The sequence below is a fragment of the Schistocerca piceifrons genome, chromosome 4 (assembly GCF_021461385.2).
Source record: "Schistocerca piceifrons isolate TAMUIC-IGC-003096 chromosome 4, iqSchPice1.1, whole genome shotgun sequence".
In the NCBI taxonomy this organism is placed as follows: Eukaryota; Metazoa; Arthropoda; class Insecta; order Orthoptera; family Acrididae; genus Schistocerca; species Schistocerca piceifrons.
Window position 1 is genome coordinate 513,344,274 of NC_060141.1, and position 19,830 is coordinate 513,364,103.

The 19,830-nt window shown below is 39.6% G+C and overlaps 1 protein-coding gene across 1 annotated transcript in view; it reads left to right on the forward strand.

The window, feature by feature from the left end:
• Positions 1–19,830, forward strand: part of LOC124795954 (dynein axonemal heavy chain 6) — a 1,096,896-nt gene that overhangs the window by 231,455 nt on the left and 845,611 nt on the right. Inside the window, exons 12-14 of the mRNA XM_047260034.1 lie at positions 2,702–2,831; positions 6,502–6,603; positions 17,369–17,518. Of these exons, the coding sequence (XP_047115990.1) occupies positions 2,702–2,831; positions 6,502–6,603; positions 17,369–17,518 (382 nt within the window). The remainder of the gene's footprint in view (positions 1–2,701; positions 2,832–6,501; positions 6,604–17,368; positions 17,519–19,830) is intronic.

Sequence of the window (19,830 nt, forward strand, 5' to 3'; positions counted from 1 at the left end):
GGTAAATTGAAATCTCCACCTAAGACTATAACATGCTGAGAAAATTTATGTGAAATGTATTCCAAATTTTCTCTCAGTTGTTCTGCCACTAATGCTGCTGAGTCGGGAGGTCGGTAAAAGGAGCCAATTATTAACCTAGTTCGGTTGTTTAGTGTAACCTCCACCCATAATAATTCACAGGAACTATCCACTTCTACTTCACTACAGGATAAACTACTACTAACAGCGATGAACACTCCACCACCGGTTGCATGCAATCTATCCTTTCTAAACACCGTCTGTACCTTTGTAAAAATTTCGGCAGAATTTATCTCTGGCTTAAGCCAGCTTTCTGTACCTATAACGATTTCAGCTTCGGTGCTTTCTATCAGCGCTTGAAGTTCCGGTACTTTACCAACGCAGCTTCGACAGTTGACAATTACAATACCGATTGCTGCTTGGTCCCCGCATGTCCTGACTTTGCCCCGCACCCGTTGAGGCTGTTGCCCTTTCTGTACTTACCCAAGGCCATCTAACCTAAAAAACCGCCCAGCCCACGCCCCACAACCCCTGCTTCCCGTGTAGCCGCTTGTTGCGTGTAGTGGACTCCTGACCTATCCAGCGGAAACCGAAACCCCACCACCCTATGGCGCAAGTCGAGGAATCTGCAGCCCACACCGTCGCAGAACCGTCTCAGCCTCTGATTCAGACCCTCCACTCGGCTCTGTACCAAAGGTCTGCAGTCAGTCCTGTCGACGATGCTGCAGATGGTGAGCTCTGCTTTCATCCCGCTAGCGAGACTGGCAGTCTTCACCAAATCAGATAGCCGCCGGAAGCCAGAGAGGATTTCCTCCGATCCATAGCGACACACATCATTGGTGCCGACATGAGCGACCACCTGCAGATGGGTGCACCCTGTACCGTTCATGGCATCCGGAAGGACCCTTTCCACATCTGGAATGACTCCCCCCGGTATGCACACGGAGTGCACATTGGTTTTCTTCCCCTCTCTTGCTGCCATTTCCCTAAGGGGCCCCATTACGCGCCTGACGTTGGAGCTCCCAACTACCAGTAAGCCCACCCTCTGCGACTGCCCGGATCTTGCAGACTGAGGGGCAACCTCTGGAACAGGACAAGCAGCCATGTCAGGCCGAAGATCAGTATCAGCCTGAGACAGAGCCTGAAACCGGTTCGTCAGACAAACTGGAGAGGCTTTCCGTTCAGCCCTCCGGAATGTCTTTCGCCCCCTGCCACACCTTGAAACGACCTCCCACTCTACCACAGGTGAGGGATCAGCCTCAATGCGGGCAGTATCCTGGGCAACCACAGTCGTAGTCCGATCAGGGGATGCGTGGGACGAGCTGGCCGTCCCCGACAAACCCCCATCCCGACCCCCACAGTGATGCCCATTGGCAACAGCCTCAAGCTGTGTGACCGAAGCCAACACTGCCTGAAGCACTGTCTCCAAATGACAAAATGACAACATGTAAATTCAAATAGCAACAGGGAACTAAAAAAAAAGACAATTTGTTCTGCATGTTGGCATCCCAGTTGCTATGGATGTAGCTACTGGAATGCAAAACAAAAACACTAAGAACTTATACACCAACCTAATATATAATTCTAAATATTGAATAATAACTTGCAAATACCTGCATTAGTAATTAATATGTAGAATGATATTACAACCACAGAGGAATAGATGGTTTGTTAAAGAGAATGAAGGAAGGGAGAGTAGATTTTAATATACTATTGTAGAGAGGGTCATCAGGGCTTCTGGTCAGATTTTACAATACAAAATGTGATTGAGCATACCCTTTTCAAAGAAATCATCCTAGCATTCACCTTAGGATATTTAGGTAATTTATGAAAAACCATAATTTTTAGTGACTAAATGGAGATTTTATCCCCATGCCTCCTGTTTGCAGAACCAGCTCTTTAACCACTGTGCCACCTTTCTCAGTGACAAATTATCAAAACTGAGTGATTGTATTGTTCAGCTGCTCATTTCAGACTTGCATTCTACATGAATGCTGTAGCCGAAACCATCTGCCCAGTGGGCACAGGTTCTTCAGGATCTCAAAGGATTATTTTTAAAGCCAATATGGCTAATGAAGGTAAATAAAAATTCACATTTCCTGCACATTTTGTCAGTACATACTACCAGAGCAGAATCAAAATTATAAGGGCAAATGAAAGTGCATTATCTAGTGAATTTCACAATCACAGGTTACCCTGTTTTCATGTGCCTATTTCTGATCATCCTACCACAAGATTTATTATTGATTTTGTTTACATCTTATAAAAACTACAACCATGTGCTACGTATTTCAATTTTTTGTAATGTGGAATGATGTTCTGTGCAATTATTATGAGTACATAAAAATAATCACATGAATTGTACTGCTAGAACAAAAAGCAGTATATTACTATCACAAAATTTTAGAAGACGTAGAATGCCACATTCAAAATGTTTCAGACATTGTGTTTTCATTTTGTTTTCGCGTCAGGGAGCTGTTCAAAAGTGAGAGTTCATCAGATTATAATAAAAAATGAACAAATTTTTAATATTGACAGTTGAATGAAATCTTAACCTGAAGCTGAAAGTAGGAAAAGAGGAACACTGTGGGAGAGAGAGTGTAGACAGCTGTATAATATAAGCAAAATATCTCACAGTAATGTTGCAAAATGTTCTGTCACTTTTATTGCTATTTTTTTTCAGAATTGGCAAAGAAAAGATAGATGACCTTATTACTGAAGCTGGAGAAGCCCAAGCTTTTCTGGAACTGGAACCAAGGACAACAATACAGTTTGTTGAATATCTTACTTTCCTTGACTCAGCTCAGCATAAGGTACAAATCTATTTAAACTCACGAACACAATGTGCTTCTTTTTTCAAAAAATAAATATATTTTTTATACCTCCTATTAATTGCTGAAATGTGAGAGCTAGTTGAACAAAACTATGTGCTGGCCTGAGACTCAAACTCGGGACCTTTGCCTTTCATGGGCAGGTTATCTACCATCTGAGCTACCCAAGCATGACTCACAATCTGTCCTCATAGCTCCAATTCTGCCTTTCTTTTTGGAGTGCTAGTTCTGCAAGGTCTGCCGGAGAGTTTTGTGCAAGTTCAAATTTTCATTTGGCTCACAGTTTAATCTGCTAGGACGTTTCATAGCACTGCTCACTCTATTGCAGAGTGAAAATTTCATTCTAAGAGCTAGTGATTTTCAAGGTAATGAATTAAACTATCTCTAAATCTTACTTTCAAATGATTGTTAGACATGATTTATCAAGCTGAATGCACTGGTACATCCTGCAAGCACATATTAAAGTTCTACTTTTTTCCATTTTCTTATGGTACCATCCAGTATTTAGTTTCTCTCTTGTCAAGATGGTTGTGATTTCATATAATGGGCACATAATATTGTTTTCAACAATATTCCATCACATTTATCTGTTATTAATGTTATGATTTATTCACTGAAGTCATTATGTCTACATAATTGTGACCTACTACACTTGTGAGCCAGAACATTATGGCCATTGCCCACCATGAGGTTCTGTGCTGCCTGGTTGCACTGAGGGCATGTGACATGGAAATAGAAGTGTATGAGCAGAGCAGAGACGGATTCCAGTGATGATACAGGGTGCAAATCCAGAAATCTGTCGACTTAATGAACTCTGACAAAAACCAGACTGTTGTGGCACAGTGCCTGGGAGCGAACATCTCAGAAATGATGAAGCTGGTCAGCTGTTGCGTGGTAATATCCTGAGCATCTAAGGAAAGTGGTTGAAGAATGCTGAAACCATGAGTAGGTGATAAGAAGTTGGATGTCTGCTGCTGTAACGATAGCTTGCATGTTGAGAGACTTGGAGAATATACTTCAATGTCTCTAGTGAAGGGCCTTATCCATTTCTACTACTGATTTCTGCAGATGTTTTTTTGATAGCTTGCATAACTAGTGCCTCCCTGTCATCAGATCATAATTTCACTTGGTCTCGAAACGATTTTTTTGTCTTGTAGTGCAAAAAGATGGACTCGTGCATGTATCCAGTGTCAGAACAGCAATGTATGCTGCCATGTGCATGCACCAGAGTGAGATTTCTCTGACACATCTTCATGATTTACACATATGCATATCAATGTTTTAGGCCCACTACCTCTGTCAAATGGTCAATGTTACCTTCTAACAACAACTGATCACTTCACTTGCTGGCCGGAAGCAGTGCCAATTGACAGCATTTCAGCAGAAATCAAGTTGGATATCTCGATTTGGTTGCCAGCTGCATATCACAACAGGCAACAGATGCCAGTTTGAATCCAGTTTGTTGACCCAACTTAACCAAATTTTCTGGCAGTGTTCAACACAAAACTACAGATTTTCACTCAGTGAGCAATGGAATGTTAGAACATTGGCACTGTTCCTTAAAGGTAGCACTAATGTGCCATGAAACTAATTGCATGACAGCTTTACCTATGGTTCTGCTTTATCCTTTGTTTCCCAAATACGTATGAATCAGACTTTGATTCCTCATCAGCAGAACCAATTTACGGTGGAGCACTGTGGCTCCCTGCAGAATTTATTTCATTCAGCCTTCTGACCAAGACCAGCCAGCCTTCACTTGTTGATTGAGAGAGCATATAACATGTATTCACCTTTATGAAGCTTCGAGACATGGTACAGCATCCAGGTTCATACATCACGACTTGGAAACATGCACACAAGTAATGCTATGTTCAGATGGTGTTAAACCAGCACTGCAGAGCCTAACATAGGTCCACACCAAGTATATGAAGCGGTGCAAGAGCACTGGATATAACAGTAAATGGCAAACCCCCATACAGTTTCCATTGCACCTTTTGTGTTCCCAGATGTAATGCCAGCTGATACCCTAGTGAACCTGCCTCATCAGCAAGCACGCGCACCATCAAACACAGATCTGCTTCCACAACTTACAACAAGGTCTGGATGATGTGTACTCTTCCCTGCATGCTGTTTAGATGATGCTCTGCTTCCCTTGAAGGGACTTCTGTAGTGATCAATTTTGCCATCCGCTGCATTTGTGTTGTGTGTTTGTTTTTACTGCGGCTGTATTTGAGCATTGACAATTCCATATATCCTCTGACTTGATACTGTTACATTCATTGATCTCAATAGGTTGTTTAGTTATGGATTCATTGCTCTTACAAAATAGATATGTCTACTCCCATATAAAACTTCTCTCAACTGTGTTCTCTTAGCAAGATATTTTCTTTCTGTGTTATTGTGAATGAAAATATTTTTCACAGTTATGTTTCATATATCAGCAGGCTGAACATTACTACACACATATAGGTAAATTGTTTGGATGGCCGTTACATTAGCAGTCCAAAAGATGAAAGCACGTTCCTACCCCAGCAATAATATTTTTCATTTAGGTCATATGTGTGCCAAGTTTGATTGAAATCTCCAGATTTTCTGGAGTGTTGCTGAAATGTATGCACCCATGCATGTAAATCATTTCATCATTTTCTGTGAATTCTTACATATTGTGATGGAGCCAAGGTTATGCTGCCCTGCACCCTTAGTCCAAACAAGAACAACTTAGAATGAGTTATTGGTGCTGTAAATTGTAGTTAGTTGATGAGAACACTCACTGTGTTCTGTTTGGGGTATTCTCTGATGCTGATGAATTATTTAAAGTGGAACATCATTCTCACCATGTTGCCATAATGTGTCTTTGCGTATAGCAGTTACTACACAGTTGAAAAGCTAAAGATCTACATCTACATCGATACTCTGGAAGCCATTGTGCTGCAATTTGCTTTTAGTGTTCCATTTCTCTTTATTGACTCCTACTGTTTACTATTCAGTAATAAAGTTAGTTCCTTGTCAAAATTTGCTGTTCATTCTTGACTGAAATCTTTCATATGCCCCTTTTCTGTTGACAACATACATCTCTCACTTCATGTTAATGAGTGTCCAATAGCATTGTTGATGTTTTAATTTAATTTTTTTCCTCTCTTCTCACTGCCTTTTTTTTGAATAACCTGCTCCTCCACATCATCAAATCTTTATTTTGCTTTTCATGACTTCTTTTTCCATTGGCTCTCTTTGCTTTCTTTCAAGTTTGGTTTGCAGTTTTTGCAGTTCGCTTTTTGTCGTCTGATTGTTCCAGTCTGAAATTTGTATCAATAATGTTCCTGCTGACAATTTCCTTCACATTGTGCTGCTAATGACAATGGGTTTTGAACCACATTTTATAACATTTAGCTCCTGTGTATTGTATTTTTTCTTCCTGTTTCTTGTGTTCTTATTTCAGGCCATGAAATCATCATTTTTTTTTTAATTTCTATTTTTCTGGTGTAGCTGTTAATGTATGTAGCTCCAGTTCCTATTTCAGTGGCTGGTAAGCATATGCTTTTCTATTGCCTCCAGTATGATTAAAATTTATTTATAAGTATCTTATTTTCTGTAATTATTTACACTAACACTATTTATATTTACAAAACTGTTTTAAAGCTATTGTTTTTCTTAGGTTGATATGATGGAAACTCAGATGGATTATTGTAAGGAACTCTATGACATTATTGATGAATTCCAGATACCATGTGCACCAGAAGATCAAGTAAATTACTTGGTAAGTTTTGATTTTAATTGCTTTACTTTCTTGTTTTTTATGTTTGTTTAATATTTACAGCAAAGAACTGTTGTATAGCAACTGACTTTTAGCAACCAGGAACATTCAAAGTAGATGCTTCCCTGCAGTTTACCAATCAACACTGTTTGCTGCTGATGAAATGAACAGTACAGTTCGTTTTCTGTCAGTTTGGTATTCAATAACACACTAGACATCCTGTCCATTGCTGAATCCCAAGTCCACATTACTGATGGAGTGTACACTAAATTGGAATGAAGTAATTTGAATGGTGATCTACCAAAATATGTGACTGTACATGTCTTACAATCCAGTGAAGGGCTTCATTTGCAATTATCTCTTTTCTATTGAAATAAGTAGATACGACAAACATTATCAAGCTACATTTGCAGAGGCTGCATTCTGTGGAAGCAGAGCGCTACAAAGAATTCCTTGCTTAATCAATGTTTTGAGAAAGAGTTCTATATTAATATCTTTTGGATGGACAGTAACAAGAGGACATCTTTCAGTAGCAGTGTAAACATTTTTTTTTACATTGTTTTGTGGGACACTCGTGTATGAACTACATGAATAGCTGTCTGATAAATGGAAGTAGGTTGATAATGTGATACTTTCTGTTTTTCCAAGATAATCTCTGATTACCAAAAAACTGTAATCTGCTCTGCACAATACAATAGCGTTAATTGTTACAATGTGACACAGCCTTGGAGTTTCATTGCTGTAAACTGCCGAGAACAATTTCTTTGAAAACTGTCCGTACCAACAACTCATCATCTCTCTCTACAGTACATTAGTTCTTTCTTCTCCCTGTGTTTGTGTAAGTACGTAAGTCCTTCCCTGACAAAGACAACATGTTCAAAAGTTGAGCTACAATACTCAACTCTTAATTTATGTGTGTACCTGCTGCTCAGGTTCTCCACTCTATAGTTATCATAATAATCGCAGTATCCTGCATGAAATTGGATTCCACAATTGAATTTCAGCTTTACAGGCCACATCCTCATTTGTTAATCAACACTTACCAGCCATAAACAATGAAATTTCATTGTAACTTTTCTAAAGAATTTGATTGAGCCTGTACTATTCCCTAACCTATATGAATAACTTTCAAAGTGCAGAAGCCAGAAACATTCTTCACTCTGATTATTGATGACACTTCCATTATGACTGAAAAATACTCAGCTGCATCTAACTAGTACTGCTATCAGTTCATTCTGTGAAGTTCCCTGTGGGATATTATCTTTATGTACCTGTCAGTACTCCTTATAGAATTTTTTGAACATTGTTTATGATAAATTTGCTTACTTAGTTCCCATAATATCTGAATAGTGGTACAGGGGGAGGACAAAAATATGGAAACACCACATAGACAACACGTTAACATGCCTAATATGTTGCAGGAAAACAGTTGGCATTCCAAACAGCTTTCAGTCATCTCAGAATGGATGAATACAAGTCCTGTATGGTTGTCAAGGGAATATTAAACTGTTCTTCCTATAAAATAATGACAAGTCAAGTAACAGTGATGGAGATGGATAGCAATCACACATCCATGTCTTCAAAGTAGACCACAAAGGCTCAGTAGTAGGCTATTGAAAAGTTGCTGACTGTGGTGATCAGGGGTAAAGTGACAGTTTTTCTTCATGCTCATAAACCCAATCCTGGGTAATGTGAGCTATGTGAACAGGGGCCCTGTCATCTCAGGACACAGCAGCACCATGGGGAAACAAACATTGTACTGTGAGAAGGATCTGACCAGCCAAAATGGGTGCATAATCCTTGACAGTAATGAGACCCAGCAGAGTAACCATGGGGCCCACAGAATACCACAATATGGCAGCTGAAATCACCATTGAACCTGCACCACATTTCACTCAGCCAGAGTTTGGGAACAATATGAAATAAGACTCATCCAAATGAAGAACATTCTTGCATTGCTACATGGTCCAGGTTTATGGTTTCGGTACTACATTTCTCTGTTACTGGCATTTGAATAACTGATGAGTGATATTGGAATTCCAGCTAACCCTGTAATTCCCTGCTTATGGAGCTCAATTCATGTTGTTTTGGTGCTGTCAGACTTCACAAGTGTGACATTCAGATCTACAGTGACTTTTGGAGGTTGTTGTTCTGTTTATTTTTCCTCAAAATCCCCTTCAGTGACCATATGTTGTTATCATAATATCTTCCTGCCTCTGCTATATATGATATATATCTTTGACATGATTTCTGTGGAAACAATAAACACTTTGGCTACCTTGGTTATGAAAGCACCCAGCATATGACCACTGACAATTTACCCATGTTCAAATTCACTCAGCTCCAATATAATGCACTCAAGACTTCACAGAACACTGTTAGCACCACACCTGACATATGCAACATATTGAGAGCATAGCAGAGGAGCCATTTGGGGTAAAATACAATAGTGCATCCTGCAGGCTTAGCTAGCATCTGCATATATGTTCAAGCATGCATTTCTCTCTGAGTTTCCATATTTTTGTCCAGACACTGTATGTCATTAACAACATGGTTATTTCTGTATGGCTAAGACTATATGATTCATAACTAATACTTGCTTAATTGTCTAAGTTGCTCAACACCCCGACAAAATACAGACATAATAAATCCATTGAAGTGTAAGTAAACGTTGAACGTGTTTAAGTAAATGACTAAAAATGTATATTTTATGACCCCGTGCAGAAATAAAGTTGGTATTGTTTTATTCTTCTTGTGTGTGCAAGTGCCTACAATGACATATATACTTCCGTGTATATTTATTTGGTTACCTTTTCACAACTTCCAAGCTGCATAAGGCATTGCACACAGTTACACATGTATATTATGTTGTATCAATTTAAATACAGGCTGTATTGGTCCATACATAGTTGCATAGTTACATATTTACCTCTGAAGGACATGTGTCAAGCTGCACACAGGCACATATAAAAGACAGGCACATATACATTGCGGGCACATCCTTCATCAGTAAAACAGACACATGCACTATTCACACACACAACACACACACACACACACACACACACACACACACACACAAGCAAGCACACTTCACCACGCATGCCTATTGTCTTTCTGAGGTCATCAATTTTCTACTGCTGCATCCTACTTGCTAATGTTCTCATAAAAGATTTTCCTACATGCATGACGGTGTTTTGCATTTTTGTTCATCTACACCAAGAAATATTTGAAGAGTTCCCATTCCTGGTTCCACAAGAGCAATTATGTGATCATGTATTATGTTCATCACAATTGATCCAGGCTTGCAGAATGGTGCTAAATATGTATATGCGGGGGCAGCCAGTATATTGTTTTCATTGAAATAAAGTTTGCAAGGGGTATTTACTCTCAGATCATACCTGTATCAGATGGCTTTTTTTTCCTGAAGAAAAAAAGAAAGCCTTCTGGCTCCAGCAGAATTACCTCACATCACTATACAGTAGTTTAGAAACGTATAGAAAAAGGCATAGACACATAGTAACACAGATTTTTATTTCCTAACAAAGTACAACACACCAAATAGGTGTTGCATACATTATCTCTGTGAGTATTCCAGTATCTTTTTGGTGTCAAGTTGAGTACCCTGAAATATGACAAAGTCTTTCCCGTAACAGTCATTACCTGCACCAATAGAGGATAATCCTACATCTCAGTTTTCCTATTGTTTAATGTTACTTAACTCTCTTGAAGCCAGAAAGATTCTTCCCCATCGTAAGTTCATTCATTTGCACCATAACATTTGTGCCATTGTGGGAAGTGAAATGTGAAATTGTCAGCATATATTATTATTTTCAAAGATAATAAGCTAAAAAGATCATGAACATAAAAAATGGACAAAAATAGTACAAGCAACAATCCCAGAGCTACTACTATAGTGACATGATTCTGTCGTGTATTTATTTGTTTTTTGAGCCTGTAAAACCATTTGTTATTCTTAGATATTGTCTCATAGTGTCAAAAGCCTTTTTGAGATTAGTCAATGTGGCATGTGTATGTTCATTTTGTTAAAAATCTCTCTAAGACAGATAAAACAATATCCTGCGTGCTTTCATTGTGGACTGACCAGCATGAAATCTGTACTGAGCCTGATTTAAGAGGCAGCTATTCAGCAGGCTTTCCTCTGTAAGCATCACTGTATTGGCATTTTCTTCAATATGAGTAAGGCATATGATACTATCTGGAGACACTGTATACTCACTCAACTGCATGAGTGGATCTTTCGTGGGCACCTCCCCATTTTCTTTAAGTCTTTCTTGTCTCAGCGGTTTTTTCAGACCTGAGTTGGCACCACACTCTCTGATTGATTTGAGCAGGAGATTGGTGTCTCTCTGGACAGTGTTTTAAGTGTTACCCTCTTTGCCACAGCCATCAACAATATTACATCAATGGTAAAGAGTCCTGTACAGTGCTCCTTATTTGTGGAAGATTTTACTGTCTTATGCTCCTCCTCCAGTGTTTCAATGCCGAGTCATCAGTTCCAATTTACAGTGCAGCAGCTAGAGGAGTGGGCTGCAGAGACAGGTTTTCAGTTTTCTACTGATAAGTGGGTTTGTCTTCATTTTAATTGTTGTCGTCGTCTTTTTAATTTGCCTGCTTTGAAGATGGGGGACTCCATCCTACATTCTAGAGAGACGGTGAGGTTTCTGGGCCTCATTTTTGACTCCAGATTGTCGTGCTTGCCACACCTGTAAGATTTAAAAGCCCAAACCCTGAAGGCGCTGAACATCCTCAAATGCCTTAGCCACAGATTGTGGGGAGCGGACAAGGTACATCTCCTCCAGTTTTATCGGGCTGTTGTGCACTTGTGGCTGGACTACAGGTGCATGGTGTATGGGTCAGTGAGGCCGTCTTCTTTGTGGATCATTGATGCTGTCCACCATGAGGGAATTCGACTGGCCACAGGCACTTCTCGGACCAGTCCCATACCCAGCCTCTGTGCTGAGGTGGGGGAACTGCCGCTTACCATCCAGTGCCAGCTGCTCATGGTGAGCCAAGCATGTAAGTTCCTCACAGCTCCAACTTCACCCACACAATATACTGTTGTTCATCCACATGTGGAATGCCTCTTTTCCAACTGTCCGTAAGCCACAATGCTATTCGGGATCCATGTGCAGCATGTGCTAAAGTCACTCAATGTGGTGCCAGTGCCACCCCAATTCCAGGGTTTTAACCATCTGCCACCCTGGTTACTGGAGCAGCCCATAGTGATTTTAGATTTGGTGTGGTGCAGGAGAGATAGCACTCCTGCTTCTGTTTTTAATGCGGTCTTTTCTGCCATTTCATCTAGCACCACAATCATGTAGTTTTTTTTATGGATGGGTCTAAGCAGGGTGACTTCTTTGGTTGCTCTGTTGTCTTCCCGGATCATGTCCTCAAGGTCAGACTGCCTCCCTAATTTACCATCTTTGACACAGAATTGTATGCAATCCTGTGGTCACTGAAGGAGATGAAACATTCTCCCAGTGTTAGATTTCTCATCTGTTCAGATTCTTTGAGTGCCCTTTACTCTCTCCATCATTTGTACCCAGCAGATAAAGTAACCCAGACTATCCAGGACACCCTCCTCCAACTACAACAACTGGGGAAGAAGGTGTCTTTCTGCTGGGTACCAGGGCACATGGGAATTCTGGGGAATGAAAGGGCTGATGGTGCAGCCAAGGAGCCATGTCGTGACAGTCAGGTATTTCAGTGTGCTATCCCCCCCTGCGTGCCCTCTCCTCACTGTTGTGGTATAAAGTCCTGTGTCACTGGGAACATGAGTGGCTAGAAGTGACAGACAACAAGCTCCATTTCGTCAAGCCCACAACTTGGGCATGGTGTACTTCCTTCCAGCCATGTCAATGGGATGAGGTCCTCCTTACTCGTCTTCACTTTGGTCACAGCCCTATGATACATGGAATTTCACTCTGGCGAGAGAACCCTTAGATGTGTGGTGCTTGTGGCATGCAGATTATGGTGCACCACACTTTATTGGACTTCATTTTATTTGCTGACCAGCTGACTGCAGTGGATTTGCTGGCAGATCTGCAGTCTATTTTATGCAATGATCAAACGACTATGGTTTGTGTTTTAAAGTTTTATGCCGGCCACGGTGGCCGAGCAGTTCTAGGCACTTCAGCCTGGAGCCACACGACTGCTACAGTCACAGGTTTGAATCCTACCTCGGGCAAGGATGTGTGTGATGTCCCTAAGTTAGTTAGGTTTAAGTACGAGGGCAGTTCAATAAGTAATGCAACACATTTTTTTTCTGAAACGGGGGTTGTTTTATTCAGCATTGAAATACACCAGGTTATTCCCCAATCTTTTAGCTACACAACACTATTTTTCAACGTAATCTCCATTCAATGCTACGGCCTTAAGCCACCTTGAAATGAGGGCCTGTATGCCTGCACGGTACCATTCCACTTGTCGACGTCGGAGCCAACGTCGTACTGCATCAATAACTTCTTCATCATCCACGTAGTGCCTCCCACGGATTGCGTCCTTCATTGGGCCAAACATATAGAAATCCGACGGTGCGAGATCGGGGCTGTAGGGTGCATGAGGAAGAACAGTCCACTGAAGTTTTGTGAGCTCCTCTCGGGTGCAAAGACTTGTGTGAGGTCTTGTGTTGTCATGAAGAAGGAGCAGTTCGTTCAGATTTTTGTGCCTACGAACACGCTGAAGTCGTTTCTTCAATTTCTGAAGAGTAGCACAATACACTTCAGAGTTGATCGTTTGACCATTGGGAAGGACATCGAACAGAATAACCCCTTCAGCATCCCAGAAGACTGTAACCATGACTTTACCGGCTGAGGGTATGTCTTTAAACTTTTTCTCGGTAGGGGAGAGGGTGTGGCGCCACTCCATTGATTGCCGTTTTGTTTCAGGTTCGAAGTGATGAACCCATGTTTCATCGCCTGTAACAATCTTTGACAAGAAATTGTCACCCTCAGCCACATGACGAGCAAGCAATTCCGCACAGATGGTTCTCCTTTGCTCTTTATGGTGTTCGGTTAGACAACGAGGGACCCAGCGCGAACAAACCTTTGAATATCCCAACTGGTGAACAATTGTGACAGCACTACCAACAGAGATGTCAAGTTGAGCACTGAGTTGTTTGATGGTGATCCGTCGATCATCTCGAACGAGTGTGTTCGCATGCTCCGCCATTGCAGGAGTCACAGCTGTGCATGGCCGGCCCGCGCGCGGGAGATCAGACAGTCTCACTTGACCTTGCGGTGATGATGACACACGCTTTGCCCAACGACTCACCATGCTTTTTTCCACTGCCAGATCACCGTAGACATTTTGCAACTGCCTATGAATATCTGAGGTGCCCTGGTTTTCCGCCAAAAGAAACTCGATCACTGCCCGTTGTTTGCAACGCACATCCGTCACAGACGCCATTTTAACAGCTCCGTACAGCGCTGCCACCTGTCGGAAGTCAATGAAACTATACGAGACGAAGCGGGAATGTTTGAAAATATTCCACAAGAAATTTCCGGTTTTTTCAAGCAAAATTGGCCGAGAAAAAAATGTGTTGCATTACTTATTGAACTGCCCTCGTAGTTCTAAGTTCTAGGGGACTGATGACCTCAGATGTTAAGTCCCATAGTGCTCAGAGGCATTTGAGCCATTTAAAGTTTTGTGAATTGTCCCATGTTTTTAACAAGATTTTGGGGAGATAGTTTTAATGTGTCAACAGGATGGCTGGCTCACCCAAGTTTTTTGTAAGTAGTCAGCCAGTCTCATTTCCCTGTGCTGTTCTTTTAGCGCTGCTGCATTTTGTTTTCCCTCTGTTGTAATTTCTTGATTAGCTATCTTGCCTCCTCATTGGTTTTATTGAATGTAAGAGTGCCTGTGTGATAGAGTAACTGTGTGATCATTTTGTCTGCATGTGTGTATGACATTTTTCATTCTTATCCACATTTGTTTATGTTGATCATTGTTAGAGCTCTGATAACATTGTTGGGTGCCCGTAAGATCCTCAAACCACACACACACATACACACACACACACACACACACACACACACACACACACACACACACACACACACTTAAAATATTCATTTACTTGTTTCTTGTTTTGTATCACCTCAATGATTTTAGATAGTATTGGTACTACAGAAATAGGCCTACAGGAAAACCATTTTTGTCAAACATACAGTATATTAGGTAGCATGGGGTATGGCATGTTATGTCTATAATACATTGTATGGTAAGTTTAGAAAGGCACTTGATAGACTTTGGTTCTTTTGATGTTGAGATCTGTTGCTATGCCCACAACAGAAATAGTTTTCCATTTGAACCCATTGTGATTGTGCTGGCCAGCCAGCATGCTGCTCTCATGAGTGATACATATTGTGGGTTCAATATGATGTAGTTTGGTAGAAATTCTGGGAATCTCAGACAGTGATATTCACCAAGTGTCCAATAAGGTTCAATGAAAGCTGTAGCCGTCAGGGAGAGGAACTTGAGAACAAACCATACAATCCTACGATAATATGAATTGTCAAGTTACCATTGGATACAAAAGTTGGATTGTTATATGTGAGATGTTGGGTGTATGCTAGACTTCATGCCAATGTTACAAGTTGCTTGTGAGACCAATCATGGGAACAATCAAGCAAAAGTGTAAGTAGTGTCAGTGACACAACAAACTTCTGGAGGCAAGCAAATCACTTATCACTGAACACTGCTTATATACAATAGGTAAATGAGATACAAGATATGTATCGTGAATCACTTATGACTGAGCACTGCATGCAGTATAATAATGAAATGAAATACTAGATATGTATCTTGTGCAAATTCCAAGTTTGTAGGGCTCCTTTATTAAGGTGTCTGTCAAGTTAAGGGTGTCAGATAACCTTGTAAACAATAATGAAGTATTGTCTGAAAGAAGCTGCACAAATATTCAGTCAGATCTTGATAACATTTCAACATGGTGCAGAGACTGGCAACTTACTCTGAATATTCAAGAATGTAAAATTTTGCTCTTCACAAAATGAAAAAAATGTAGTATCCTATGACTATAATATCAATGAGTCACTGTTGTAATTGGCCAACTTATACAAATACCCAGGTGATCCACTTTTTAGGGATATGAAATGTAATGATCACATAGGTTCACTCGTGGGTAAAGCAGGTGGTAGACTTTGGTTTATTGGTAGAATACTGGGGAAGTGCAATTAGTCTACAAAAGAAATTTCTTACAAATTGCTCATGCAGTCAGTTCTAGAATATTGCTGATGTGTGTGGGAGCCATACCAGATAGGACTATCAGGGGATATTGAGCGTATTCAGAGAATGGCAGCACGAATGGTCACAGGTTTGTTTAATCCATGGGAGAGTGTCATAGAGATACTGAAGGAACTGAACTGGAAGAGTGTTGAAGATAGACATAAAATATCCTGAGAAAGTCTATCAACAAAGTTTCAAGAACTGGCTTTAAATAATTACTCTAGGAATGTACTACAACCCCCTATACAGCTCACATAGGGATTGTGAGGATAAGATTGGAATAATTACTACACACACAGGGGCATTCAGACTATCATTCTTTCTGTGCTACATAAGTGAATGGAACAGGAATGAATGCTAGTAACTGGTACACTGGGACATACCCTCTGCCATGCAGCTCATGGTCTTTAGCAGAGTATAGATGTAGGTGTAGATGTAGATGTAAAAACAAGAACAGACAATTCAAATTAAGCAATGTTTTGGACTCAGCACTCATTTTATCAAGTTCTCACCATGCATCTTTAACATCAGAACCAGGAAGCACTGAGTAGTTTCACAGAAAATTGGTATTGGTGCAGGAGCTAAGCATTTTTCATCATCAAATTCAACTGTAAATGTTGGTACAGCAACCAATATTTCTTCATAGTGTTATTGAAGCTCTGCTTGTTAACACACTAAACCACTGCTTGGTGCACATGAAAATGGTAACTTGGCTGGGTTTCAAAATATTGTTTGTAAAATGGAACTCTGCACTACCAACAGTCATGCTGATAAAAACCTCTGAAATATCATCCCGTATATATTCTTATAGTTTGTTATATATTATTATGAATAAGCAACACAATTACAGAAATATATTTTTATGGTTGAAATCCTAGAAATTTAACTGAGTTCTCTTCAGTTAGGTAATGATTTTTATGGCTGATTTTAATGACCTCGCTTTTGTACCATTTGGTCGTCCCTTTTACCAATTTAGTTTTTGAAGTGTTAAAGGCCAATCCACTTTAGCAGGAATCATGTATTATGACTATTAAGTTTATTAATAACACAGCCAGGAATTGTTTATTCTTTATGATATTAAGCTAATATTGATATATCATATGCAAACAAAAAGAGATGACTAGTTTACATTTATGGGCAAATTGTTTGCATAGAACAAATACACAGTAGTTCCCACAATAGAAAACAGTTCTTTTTGGAAAGTAGCAAAAGGCTTGCTGCCAGATAGAGTAAACCTCATATCACACAGATGCCTCCTAAAGTACAGATGTTTCTCTCAACAAATAGGACAAGAGTTATTTGTAAAAATTATTCCATAGAAGTCCTTTTATAGTACATCTTTTGCCTGTCTTCTGTTTAACACACACACACAATACACCATTTTCTTTTCTACATTGAAAGAGAAATAACTTTCATTTCTTTCTATTTCTATTTACAAGTTTTGTGCAGTATGAAAAATTACATTATGCTTTCTTTTTAAGGTTTTTGTCATTTCTAGGGCTTCAGTGTAACTTTATCAGCACTTCGTAGTGTAGTAGATGGAAAGCTAACTGAATATCCAAAAATATTGAGCAAGTTTGATGACCAGATAAACAGAGACATCAGTTCATTATTCTCTGATGTTGGAGATGTGAAGGATGAGGTTACGGTAAGTAATGCAAAAACTGAGTCTGTGAACAATGATATCCTTATGCAGAAACCGGAATTTGATTGTGTAGTTACCACAGCACAGTCATGTTTTTTTTAAATATATGTATACATACATATAAGTGCCTATGCATGTTATGAAACATTGTTTATCACTTAGCAATAAGCATCCTGAAGCATTCTCTCATAGCATACTGCACAATTTGATTTGGAAGTCTTTGTTGTTTCTATTTTACAGTAATAATCTCCAGTTTGCACTCTTACAGGAGACAGTTGTTGTCCTGTATGCTGATGACACAACAAAGTACTCTACTAGAAAAAGACCTATTGGAGTTTGTATGTCCTTGTCTTCCTGCAGTCTCTCAACTGACTTATCAGCCAGTTGTAGAAGGACGTACAGTTTTGTGCAGCAGCCCAATTACAGTGCAACTTGGTGTTTTACATGTGTATAAATCGAGTCATGAAAAGACAGAACCAATAAGTGAAGAAAAGAACCACTGCCCCATTTGAGGACAGTGATTAAGAACTGGTGGTTGGTAGGGTAGCAGGGAGCAAGATAATGTGATCTGACTGTTTCATCATAAACATTAAGAGAAGATATTGATCACTGACAGAATTAAGAGGAGAATAGTCTTCAGTAGGACTGGGAGCAGGAAGTGTGCAACACACTTCAGCCTCAGTCAGAAAGCATAGAAATGTGTTTAAGTATTAGGAAGAAGAAAGTGCTGCTGTTAGGTACTAGCCTTGGATGATTTGTAGGCCCTTCGTTACAGGAAAGTTTAGTAATAGTGTACCAGGCCACCAGCATATTCAAATGCTGAACCATGTCAAGTGATAGAGAACTAAAGGCTTTTACATAAGAATTTTACAAAAGAGTACAAGCTAGGATAGTGGATTGGGTGGGAAATAGTTTGGACAGGGATAGGTCATGTAACACAAGTGGCAATCTGGAAAACATAGCCACTTTGATTTTTGGCATTAGTATATATTTTTTTTGAGCTGTGAGGTCGATTAATATGTGGTTGTAAATGGAACTGATGATAACAAACTTTGTGGATGTTACTCTGCCCCATCTGGATGGGGTTTCTCTAGGCATGACCTACATCTAAACAGGGGAACATTGGTGCAGCAGGTACATGAGAAAATGAGGGTGGATTTTGGGACATGATTGTGAAATTGTCTTGTGGAAGAGAAGAGAAGTAGAACCCAGCGGCAACAAGTTCCACTGTCTAAAGAACATCTACACCAATCTAAAAAAATATACAATAAAAACTCAAAGAGATAGCATTTTCATGATTCTGACACACTGAAAGGCAAACTTCCTAAACGTCTTGAAGTAAAAGAAACCATTAGGGCAAGAACATTGGACATTTCACAGACATAACAATCCTTCATCAATATATCAAATTAAAAAATGCAGCAATTTGAAATTTAACTCCAAACTGTAAACTTTACAATAGTTTAGGTATTTGAGCATTAGTGGAGAAACACAGAAACCCTACATGTAGTGTTATTGTTGTATGAAAATACTTACTTTCACTGTAGAACTTCTTCAGAGGGTGGAGGATTGTGCATTTATGTTAGAGAAGAAAAACGGTTTCAGGTGGGGCATGAACCTGTTACAGTTAGTTGAGACAAGCACTTGGAAATACCAGTTACTGATGCAATAGAGCTTCATACAAATGCGAAATTAATCATTTAGTGTGTGCAGTGAGCACTTAGTTGTAACTTGGATACTTCTTTTATTAAATTGAGTAAATTCTAAATAATGTTCTAAACAAAGCTCTAAGCAGAATTCAAAGAATAAGAGCAAATCACTATCAAAGAAAAAAAAGCATAATAACATACAGAGAAGAGTATGGAGCAAAGTGTAAATGATGCATACCCGATATCAGTCTTTTTGAATGAGAATTTTTCAAGTATTTCTGAGCAATTATAACAAAAATTGCTAAAACAATGATAACTCCAGTATATAATCATGCACTAAGTACAATAATTTTATTACCAAGGACAGAGAGTGAAGTCAGAATAAATGGGTCATTCCCATCAGTTAACTTACCTGAGCTAAAACATTTAAAACTTGTGCCTGTCTAGAATCGTTAGGAATAAGGTGTATAGCTAATGACTAGTTCTAGTCTTACCTGGTATAAAGGGCACAAAGAGTGAAACTAGCACCAACATGAAATAAGATTAACTATTTAATGCTTTTTTATTGTTTCTTTATTTTCCCTCTCAGTTGCACTGACAAATTGGATTAATGGTAACTGGTTTAACTGTGTCTATTAATTACGGAACTGTTATCTGTGTTAAAAG